This window comes from Equus asinus, chromosome 3 (genome assembly GCF_041296235.1).
Source record: "Equus asinus isolate D_3611 breed Donkey chromosome 3, EquAss-T2T_v2, whole genome shotgun sequence".
NCBI lineage: Eukaryota > Metazoa > Chordata > Mammalia > Perissodactyla > Equidae > Equus > Equus asinus.
Window position 1 is genome coordinate 65,679,803 of NC_091792.1, and position 11,992 is coordinate 65,691,794.

The 11,992-nt window shown below is 35.9% G+C and overlaps 1 protein-coding gene across 15 annotated transcripts in view; it reads right to left on the reverse strand.

Annotated features, from left to right (window-relative positions):
• Positions 1-11,992, reverse strand: part of PPP2R2A (protein phosphatase 2 regulatory subunit Balpha) — an 83,710-nt gene that overhangs the window by 71,080 nt on the left and 638 nt on the right. For 4 of the 15 annotated variants that reach the window (XM_014845403.3, XM_070505177.1, XM_070505179.1 and 1 more), the window contains exon 2: positions 10,130-10,204. In XM_014845403.3, coding sequence (XP_014700889.1) covers positions 10,130-10,204 — 75 coding nt within the window. Of the gene's footprint in view, positions 1-10,129; positions 10,205-10,519; positions 10,757-11,062; positions 11,286-11,535; positions 11,585-11,992 lie in introns of those variants that run through there. The other 11 variants (XM_070505172.1, XM_070505170.1, XM_070505175.1 and 8 more) reach the window with 9 other exon arrangements.

Genomic DNA, 11,992 nt, shown 5'->3' on the forward strand with positions numbered 1-11,992 from the left:
CCCTATGGTAAGATGGGGAAAAACAGATACCAGGTAACACCAAAAAGGTTCTATTTCCACTTTCACACAGAGCAGACCTGAAACTACAATAGCAAATTCTAAAAAGTAACATTGTTTCAGATCTTTAGGAAATTGAAAATATTTTCCCATCAATTCCTTTTATATGCTTTGGTTTCTCTCTTAATATCAGCTACTGAAGAATAATTTAGATTCCTTCAGAATGAAGTATAAAATGAGCAACTGACTCAAAATCCAATATATTCCTAATATTTTTAACCATGGTTAAAGAGACAGCAGTTTTTAATTTAAAAAAAATTAAGATGAGAATACAATAAAGCTGTCAAGCCTAACATCTTAGAGAAGATTCATCCCTCTAATATTACATCAGGAACACTAAGTACTAAGAGGATTCCTAAGAAAGAATACTTTCTTAATAATCTAAAAACTATCACTATCATAGAAAATATCCTTGACTCCTCCAAATTTCAGTAGGCATATAATCACAGGCAAAACCTTATAGACTAGGGCAGAGGTTCTTAACAGGGTCACTGGCCTGTGAACCCCCTTGAACTGGATAAAACAGATCATTCATGGGGCCGGCCCCATGGCCAAGTGGTTAAGTTCATGCTCTGCTTCAGTGGCCCAGGGCTCTGCCGGTTCGGATCCTGGGTGCAGACATGGCACCACTCATCAAGCCATGCTGAGGCGGTATCCCACATGCCACAACTAGGAGGAACCAAAACTAAAAATACACAAATATGTACCAGGGGGCTTTGGGGAGAAAAAGGAAAAATAAAATCTTAAAAAAAAAAAAATCATTCAAAGACTTCAGAAGAGAAAATTCCAGTTGGTATTTGAACATTCAGAGAGGAGGTCAACCAACAGAAACTAAAAACACAGGAGTATAAACCTAGGTATAATGACATATAGAAGCATTCAATATGATTTGCTAAGGATTCCACATATGCCATGGGCAAGGATCTATATGACATTGTAATCAACTACAGCTAATATTAACTAAAAATATTCCTATTAATAAAAAAAACAGCTGTGTTGCTCTTTTAATAAACCCAATTTCTAAACATGGAGGCAAAACTGGTACAGCTAGTTTTAAAAGTACTACATAGTTGGGCAGATTTTTTTTAAAGGCTACAAAAATAGCCACAAAAACACTGAAAATACTTAGCAGTAAATAGTTGATACTGCACTCTTAGAATGGGAAATGCAGCAATTATTTTAAAATAGAACTATTTTGTACTTTAAAGTAGAATTTAAAGAAAAACACTGTTCCTCCTCCTTTTCCTCCCTTTAGTAGTTAAAACAGTTGGGAAATAAAAAGTTACTAAGCCGATTTTATATCTTTCTTACATGAAAAAACAACACATCAAACTGCGACATGTTGGGCTCAAAATAAAACACAATGTCAAGGGCACCAACTCATTTCTAATGAGCAGGTCGCCAACCCAGAAATGGCACTAGACCAGGCTCTGAGGAATTTAGTAATTCTACGTTAAGTATTAATGACAGTTGTACCTGAGCAGAAATAGCTGGAAAAGCCCTACAAAACTTTTAGGGTTAAAGCATTCTGGCAAATATGTCTTGGTATTTAATCTCTCTAGGGAGAGCTAAGTTTACAAATAGGTATTTTAAAGTCCTGAAGGTATCCTTAGTTGACCAAGCTCACCAGAGGAAAGGGCTCATGGCAGATCTAATCAGGGATGTGAAGAACAGCAAGGGAGTAGGCTGAAACAATTTGCAGTCACAGAAACTCTTTCACAGGAACGCTTTAGACAAGCGTGCACAAAAGCAGCACACTATTCTGATCACTTATCCTGTGGTTCATGAGACTCTTGTAAGGCAACAGCACAATGAAATCCAATAACAGACTAAACCAACAGTTGTCAGATATTTCTGGATGGCAGGTACACTTTTAAAATCTGAGAATCTCAAAGACCTTTTAAATTTTTAAGTATTTATTCATTAAAAACAGTAATAATAAGCCCTACGCATTAACAAAAAAAGTACGAAAAACAACTATATTTGCCCCCCCAAAAATTAGTAAGAATGGTATTGTTTTACATTGCTGCAAATCTCTAATGTCTGGCTTCACAGAAGATGCCTAGATTCTCTTCATTGCTTCCGCATTCAACATACTACACTACGCTGTCTCAGTTAAATATATGAAGAAAATCCAGCCTCACTCAGGTATGTAGCTGGAAAAGAAATATTTTAATAGTCTTTTCAGGTAGTTATGGATATCCCTTTGATAATACACCAAAACTCAACAATTGGTAGTTTCTTAAAGGTTTGTGGAATCTGATACCATATTGGGTTGTCTGTTATGTTAAAATGCAATCCTCCATCTTGCACTTTTACTTATATATGACTTTTTAATATCACAGGCATTGGTCATTTGCAAAATACTGATTCAGAGTTATGCAGATCTTCCAAATATTATACAATATTAAAAATCACAGTCGTTAATATTACTACTGATCTCATTTGAAAAATCTTTACTAGGAAGTTAACAAGCTCAGGATGGCAGATACACGTTTTCCAAAATTCTGACTTTTGCTTAAAAGCTCAAATTTTACCACGGGCAGCAAATACGGTCCATTGAGGCAACAGTTTCACTGTTCATTTGAGAAAATATCTGCCAACTATCCAAGTTTGAATAACCATAGATTGTCAGCAGCTCTTTCTAGGAAAAATAATGTTCCATGAAAAGAGCAGCTAGTTCACTCTGAAACAAATAATTGTACCAAAGCTTCTGCTGCAGACAACCATTGTACTCTGGTCTATAGCAGAATTTTGTCACACAGAATGTTTAACAGACATGTACTCGTGTCGAGATTTAAAAAAATTAGTAATGTATACTGCTTCATCAAGGACATTCTTAAGTAAAATTGGCATTTTTAAACTGCTGGTACATGGCAATGAAGATTACCATGACTACTGGGACATTTGGTGCCAAAGCCTTGATTCATGGTAAGGTGCCAGCACATTTACCCATACTCCTTCTGTGCCATGGGTGCAAATGTCAACATAATAAAAAAGGCACAGCATCTTAGCATTACTATGAAAACAGTTTCGACTTCATAGACCTCTTGAAAGAACTGAGTGGGCGCCAGACCACGCTCTGAAATGGAATAAATGATAGCTGTTACAGACCCTCTTGGACCAGAAAAGCGCACATATGTACATGCACACACAATATAATTTTACATACAACTTGAGAAGGTTCACACAGCCCTTACAGCCCGTTTATAGCAGGTTCTTAAGAATTCCACTAGAAAATCCAGTAAATCTCCAAACCAAATTACTTCAAAACAACAATAATCTATTAGGCATTATAAATAAACTCTGTTATAAATAAGTCACATTCCAACAACTTCAAACACCCTCACCTAACCTAAAAAAGGCAGCTCAAGTTTGGAAATAAATAAAATTACATTAGGAGAATTAAAAGATTTGAGGTAAGAATCCCAAGTCCACCACCTGCTCAAGGATATTTAATAAATTAACCTTCCTAGCCTAGACTCTTCATTTGTATGGGAAAACAGTGTCTACTTATTTCATAGAGTTTTTGTGAAGATTAAGGAAGTAATATATATATAAAGCACCTAAAACAGTACCTGGCACATAGTTAAGTACTCAGTGAACACTAGCTGCTGTGAGTACTTACGATGGCCATGCCATCTCTTCCTTATATTGACTCTACAGTGGTAAAAATCAAATTCAATTATTTATAAGAAATCTAATTTATATTACCAGGTGTTTACTTCTCTTTTCCTTCTACTAAGGAAGCAACTTGCAGACCCTTGATTACTCAAATATAATTTTCATATCACCTAAGAGAAGGGAAAAGAGATTATAGTTGAGAATATTAGCTAAAACATCTATCTCCAACCCTTCAATTTTACTATTTAACAGCATAAGAAATTTAAGATATAGTTTACCCTTCCTCTTGCAACTCAACTAAACTAAGCAAATAAACATGTGCAAATACATAATATATGGGAACTTATTACTGATTTCACAAAATAAATTCTTTGTTTCAAACAACCTCTTAGCATTCTGCTTATTCTACAATCTTTAAGGATTTTAAAATTTAGTTCACAAAGAGAAAGTATTAAGAAATAACTAAGTTTAATTTTTGGCTTATTTTAATAACCTGAGACAAAATGTCAGCTAACTTTCTTTCAGAACCATTATCTCTCATAATTTCTCTTTCAATAAAGGAATAAGAAAAAAATTTTTAATATCTTAAATGAAAACAAAGACACTGCCCAATACTAAATAAACAAGGTCATTGATGTTATTTAATGGGCAAATTTACCCTACTTTAAGTGATTGCACTGCATGAGAACTAGACTTTTTGTCAGTAGTAATGCTAATATTAAGAGAAAAGAGGAGTGTCACATGACACAAGGCAAGAATGGTATCTAAGACCTTTGCTATAGATCATTAGGAATAGGTCATTTGGAATATAGCTGATGTGCCAATATTTTGAAATCTGGAAATAACTGGTTGTACTATTTTTTCTAATTGACACTAGTGCCTAAATCTAACATGCATACACCTCTAAGAAACACAGAACACAAATGACCTTAAATTCTGTTTATATTGTAGCATCAGAAATATGGAATGGATTTAAAACTATTCAATTTTAGGTGATACCCGCAAAAATTATTTGTTTCTCAAAATTTTATTTATATCCTTATTTGGGGAGTATTTAGACTCTACCATTGAAAAATTGTTCCCAAGAACCAGTCCACAAGTCTAAATCCTACTAAAAATAAACAGGAAGCAAAGTGTTGAAAAGATACAATGCATTTGGATCCAAGTTTCATAAAAACAGGCCTCATGTAATAAAATCAAATTCCTAAAATAAGTTCCTACGAAGGAAAGTTTAAGATTGTCAAATACAGCATTAAAATAACAAAAATTATTTAACATTCAGTAATATTAAAACAATATTAGAGTAAATAATAAAATTAACATTAAAATAGCCATCTTGAATGATTGTTTCATATTTTTTACCAAAAATCATACACTTCAGATTATTCACATGTATTTGAATTTTTAATAATTTCTACAAAATTTAAATAAACTAACAAATTATCAGAATGGCTACTGCAAAAAAATCATTAGGAAAAATTCCTTACTGTTTCACTTTAAAATGAAATTGGTTTTCTAGTTTGTTGAATTCTGATTTTAAAAACAAAATCAATAATATTTCTATTATTAAATAAACAATGGTCTGGGAAAGGAGTTAAGTGATGCAAGTATAAATGGGGCAGCGCTAGCCAGGGGTTGATGATGTTGGCTGATGGGGGTTCATTTTATTATTCCATCTACTTCCTGCAATGTTCGAAAGCACTATAATGAAGTCTTTTTAAAAATGCAAAAAGAACCAGGCAAATTAAAAAACAGGCAATTACCTTCAGGAAAAATGAAGAGACACACAAGAAATGAGCAACATTATATAATAGTATTAGTTCAGTGGCAAACATGTGCATGGTCATAACAATGTAAGCACTGACTTCTAATTTAACCATAAAGTGTGATGTAACACTGGGGCATGAGAATGATAATTAAACAGCTTAATCTTCATATACTAGAGAAGGAAGTCAATTGGAAATGTCTAAAATTGATGAGAAACAGAAGTATCGTTTTATTCACAAAAAATGTAATTAAGCACCAGGGAACACAGCTAAAAGAATTCAATGTAATTGCCTTTAGGAGATGGACCAGGGATTAGGGAGTGGGTGAGGCAGAGATTGCCATTTTTCACTCTAAACCCTTTAGTCCAGTATTGAATTTTTTAAAACCCTTTTTTATTGTGAAACCTAACAAATACAGAAAATAAAAAATGTCCAAGTTAATCAGTTATTACAAACATCTGTACAACCACCATCATCCATCCAGGTCAAGACACCATCCACAAGAGCCTTCCCAGACGCCCCCCCAATCACAGCTCCCTCTCACTGCTTAAAGGCAACCATTATACTGGCTTTTACAGTAATTACTGCGTAGCTATTCTTTGGAGTTTTACCAGCTTCATATATGTCTCTAAACCTATGGTTTACTTTTGAATGTTTCTGAACTTCATATTAATGAAATCAAAGAATATGTATAAAACATACATGTACCATTTTCTTCACTTTGGCTGACGAGAAACTTTTTCATAGCCTTTAAAGACAATTCTCCAGTTTCTTCACTCTCCAACTCTCCCTTTTTTGCCATAAACGTTCAAGTAATAACAATAACTAAACCCTTATAAGGCTCTTACCATATGCTGGTTTCTGTTTTATGTATATTAACTCATTTAATCATCAAAACAACATTGTAAGACAGATTGTATTGTTATCCTCATTTTTAGAAGGGGAAACAGGCACAAAGAGGTTAAGTGACCTGCCCCAGATCACCCGGCTAGTAGGTGACTGAGTAGGATTCAAACCACGCAGCCTAGCACCAGAGTCTGTGCGCTTACCTACTGTCTCATGAGAGAAAGCTCTTAATAAAGGAAAAGTTCAAAGTATGCAATACGATAAAATGTTGTTACTGCTAACCACGAAGATTAAAATGAAAAACTGCACGACACGAGAAGATCCAAGTGATAGAGATTTTAGTGCCTCACCCTTCTCCCAGACAAGTAGCTAGACCAAAGATAAACCACTTAAAAGTGCCTGAAGAGAACTGGACACAGAATAAGCATCCCCATAGAGGCTGTAAATGTCCTGGAAGAGCCTAAAACAGGCCCAAGGTCAATGAAAGTATTTGGTTAAATGTCAAAATTCTGTCTTAGCTCTGTAATGTACTTAATGAAAAAATCTGAGCTTTGAGTAACTAAGTCCAGTGAAGACTTATTTTTAAACTAAGGCCTCCAGGGACTCCAACATCTCAAACAATTTAACTTACCAATACTAGTAAAGTTGGGCGATTTCTCTTCTAAGACATCTTTGAGAATGAACAAGATCAGAGTATAAGGAACAACAGAAATCACTTAAGCCAGTCCTGCCGTCTTAAGTCTCAGCCTACTGGAACCCAGAGGAGTACTTATCCAAAGTGACATATACTAGTTTGTCACTAGGATAAAAACCCAAGGTCTCCTGACTTGTTTCTGTTATATAGCTGTATATCATCAAGCCAGTTATAAAGCCTGCCAAATCAATAAATCCATCATTGCCAGAAGTATATCTTGATCATCCTAGCTTTCACCTTTCTCTTCCCCCTTCATAACCTCATAATAATGGTAACACTTACACTACTTCATTTAATAAATACTGAACAGCTACCATATGCCAGGCATTGTTCTAAGCACAGCAAGTTTATATAGGATGTCCTGTATAGAGCACAAAGACACATGAGTCCTGCACTAAGCTTACAGTACAACAGTACAGGTTTTGGCTACTAAATATTATAGAAATAACGTGCTGTGAAGAAAGATTCTAAAAGTATTTCCAAAAAAGGGAGATAAGTAAAAGGGTTACAGGTTTGATGTGAAGGATAGTAGGATTCTGATAAGAGAACTGTGGGAGGAGTTTCAGGCATTCCAAGGTGGGAACAGCAAAAAAACAAAAGACCCAAAAGTAAGAGTGTACACATCTTGTGTGAAGAACAGTATCCATTTAGCTGGATCATAAACCATCCTAGGAAATAAACTTAGAGAAGCACAGGTCATATTGGTGAAAGGCTGAAGCATTTGAAAGTAATTCATAATCCCGTGGATACAGGAATCTACTTAAGATTTCTGAGGAAAATAAAACTGGGACTGCATTTAAGATTAACTTAGAAGTAAAACAGGACAAGAAGCAAAGAATCATTTAGGAAGTTACTGCAATCCTGATGAGAGATACTGAGAACCTGAACTAAAGTGAACGTGGGTATGGAAAGAAGATTAAAGCATTAGAGAAGTAAAAATGGTATGCCATGACAGCTGACTGCATGGAGGAGGGGAAAGACAGACAATTTGGAGCCCTTAACGGAAAAGAAATTGGGATGTATCACTAATAGAAAACAAGCAAGCTAAACTATAAGGCTGAGATAGATAGAATCTGCTTAGAGATGAGAGTTTCAACCAAGGGGGAAAACATATTAATAGTTTTACTTGATTTCACAAAAGGAAATCTTCTCTTAGTTAAACATAACAGACTATGATACACAAACCATAGTTTGCAAAAAGACCCAAATTAAAGCAGTGAAACCTGAAAGTTGGATGCTTTTTACACTTCATACAGTTGTATAGACACAAGCACCAGAACAGTCATATTTTTATTAAATATACATACCAAAACTCAGCGTGTTAAAATGCTACGAATGCACTGTACGTCAAAATGATATTTAACCTCAAAAAAAAATTTTTAATGAACCAGTAGCAAAAAGCAGCTAAGTATTAGTAGAAGACAACTACAACTGATCCATCATACTTATCACAAACTATCACTTGATGCAGTTACGTAAATTTAGAACATCAATTTCTTCTAATTAAGTAAAACCCATGCGGTTTTTCTGCTAAGAAGTAAACTATGGTTTCTCAAAGGGCAAGGTTTATGTCCTCAACACCTTGTGGCCCCAGTGCTCAGCATTTAGGAAGCCCCAAAAGATCCTTGATAAAGGGAGTAAGATGAATTCAACCAAGCAATGTTTTTCAAGTATACAGAACTTTCATAACTTGGTGAGTATTACACAACGGCGTAGAACTAATGATCCAATATTTGACTGCCTACTATTCAACAGGTAATGGTGTTACAAAATGAGTAACACATGACTCCTCCCTTGAATTTAGAATTTATTTCTCTAAACAAGTCACACACCACAGGCTTTACCAGAAAACCCTGATTTCCAATATTTGTGTGACCATCAGAGAGTCTCTTAGCTTCTTTAAGCTTCTCGTTTCTCAAGTGAAAAACGGATGAGGACTCAATAGAAAAAAAAACATGAGATTGCTCTGTAAAGCATCAAAAAGTATAATGTTACATGTCAACTGGCTCCCCCACAGGGTTCACCAAACTCTGACCAAACTTCATTAAAATTGACACCCACACAAGCATTTACTGGCTCATCACAAAGCCATCACCCTACCAGCACCTAGAAAACTTCCCAAACAGTACTCTAGACAGCAGGTAAGAAACAGGATCTTAACATGAGAACAACACAATCTTAAAAAAAATGATTTATAAATTTTCACTAGAGAAATGTTTAAAAATTAAAAGTATGTTTTAATATCTGAGTTTTGTTGGAAAATTCCTACTGTAATTCAAGACAGAATACTATTAAAATTCAATCTTTAAATAACATTTCTGAACAATGAGATAATGCAACTACTTTATGGAAAAAATGCCTCCACCACTTAAGACCATCTCAAATAAGTGCAAAACCCTAAAAAAGTTTCAAAACTTTAAACTTTAAAATACATTAATAAACAAATTTTTGGGAAAAATTAAGACTTAAGTACTTCAGCTGATCAAATCCAGCTTCTAACTGCACAAGAATAAGCTTCCCAAAAGTCAAACTATATCCATAGCATTGTTGTTTTCTTATTCACCTAAATTAATCCTTACAAGACAATAAAATGCATCATGTGAACCAGCATTCCTTCACAGAATATGCCAATCAACACTACATTCTCAAATAGGCAAGGTCATAAAAAGCTAAAAATCTTCCCTCGAAAATAAAAGATGCAGTCAAAAATGTTTCTGAGCTAAATGTTGACGGTACCTGTTTCAACTTACTCATCCAAAAACAATGTACAAACATGAAAATGCATCACCATTTATTTGTACATGAAATTTATATAGCAAGGAAACCTTTATCATATGGACCTTAGATTTTTCTTCTGATGGTTTTATATATATATATATATATATATCTCTCTCTCTCATCATATAGCGCTCCTTTCAGTTAATTCAGGGAAAAATAATAACAAAACAAGGCATTAATTATAAAAGAGATTTAAGACTATTTTTCAGAAAAGTGACTTTTAAAACTGTTTTTCCATTGCTTGGACAACAAACACAAAATGTTCTTAAACTATTACACACTCAGTTGCAAGGAAATCCTTCAGTAATCAAGATTTTGAAAAGATTTATATTCAGATTTTGCATTATTAAGCAAGCTTTCTTACCTTCTGCTACATCATCATCTACTGCTCCTTTCACCTGAGAAAAACACCACTGAATATCATTCCCTCCTCCAGCTCCTGGAAAAAGAAAACATACCAATTAAAACTGAGTCCTGTTCATGTTTACTCCCGTAAACACAGAGATGGTATCCACGGCTGGCATGATACTAATAGCCTAGTACTGCCCACACATACAACTACCACCCCAGAGCACTAATTTGGAAAAAGGTTAGTCCCCAACAACTGGTACTGCATTAAAAAAGAGAGATTGATTGATTCCAGGTAGGAAATATTTAAAGGCCACGTACTATCGTTAACACTGAACCTCAGTTCAAAACTTCCTTCCATTTTCCCTTCCCCTCAATAAAAGCCTTACATTCAAGCAAGACCTACCAGAAAAAAGTAATTATCAAAAGTTAGAGAGGTTTCCTTTAAGTGTACAAAAAGCCTGCAGAAAAGTTAATAAGGTTAAACTACCATAAAACATGGAACGAAGAGAAAACTTCAGGAACATTACTGCCTGGGTGAGGAGTAATGATTCATATGAACCCTATCACCAAAGCGCGCACACGGCAAACAACCTCACCACCCTTTTCTTTGCATTTCCTTACCAGCAAATCACTGGATCCAGAGAGCGAGGGAAAGAAACCGAAAGGAAAGCTTGCGAAGAGACTGTCAAAGGAAGCTCATTTCGCCTCCCTTCACCTTATCCCTCTGAGTCCAAAGGACCTTGCAAAGAATTAATTTTGCTAATTTATCATCTTGAGCAAAACAATTTTAATTTCATTTAATTATTCAACAAGGCCAAAGAGCAACCTGTTCATAGCAAACCGTAAGTCAATTCAACATGTTAACTTTTTAAAAGGTTTAATTATCTAAACATTGAGAAAAGCACAGAAAACTGGTTTAGTCCCTGAATATTTCTATTTCACTTACAAGCACTGATGAGGAAATGTCCGGCATGTACGGAGAAAGAAACAATCGAGATCTACAATTGATTCTACTAGATGAAGACAGATATTCAGGAACACCGAAATGCATAAAAATAATCTTCAAAGCCATTACCTTTCCCTTCCTTCATCACCACTCCTTGCTAAATATTCCAACCTGGTTTTCTCTAAGCATCCTTCCTTCCCTCCCCCCGCACAAGCTTTTACCTAAATACCTCTCTCCCGTTGGCTATTTATATCACTGAACTCCACAACTATTTTAACTAACTCGATGAAACCCTTCTGGGAAAAGGACATGGGCACAAAAGCTAACACGCAAAACGGAAAGTTTAAGTTACATTTTTCATGCAACTTGCTGTATTAAAGGCCTTGCACTCTTTGGACGTAAAGGGGAAGAAACGAAAGGGAGATGGTTCAAGACAAAAAATTCAGGCTCTTAAGTCTCAAAAATATACGCACCCACGGTGGGAAAAAAATACACATATGTCCCCATTGTATTTTAACTTGTAAAGCACTCTTCCTTCTCAGTGCAAAACATATGTGTATCAACACCCAAGAAGGCTTGCAGCCGAGAGAAAAACAGGAATTAAACGAAGGAAGATCCGCAGGAAAGCCCGGGGCGGGGGGGCGCGGAGGTTACACCGGGCTCCAAGGCAGTGGGGACAAATCTGCACTCGCCCCCACCGCCCCGCCCACGCCTCACCCCGCTGCTCCGGGCACGCACCCCACCCCCCGGGGCCGAGGTTCCAACCCTCATTTTAGAAGCCCTTTCGATCCCGCAGCGACCCCTCGCCTCTCCAGAACCCTCCCCACCCCACTGGACCAATTCCCTGAAATCCAAGGGGCGCCCCGTGGCTCTACCAGAGGCACAGGCGGTCGCTAGGGGGTGATGGAGGGAGGAGGAAGGAAGCGGTGC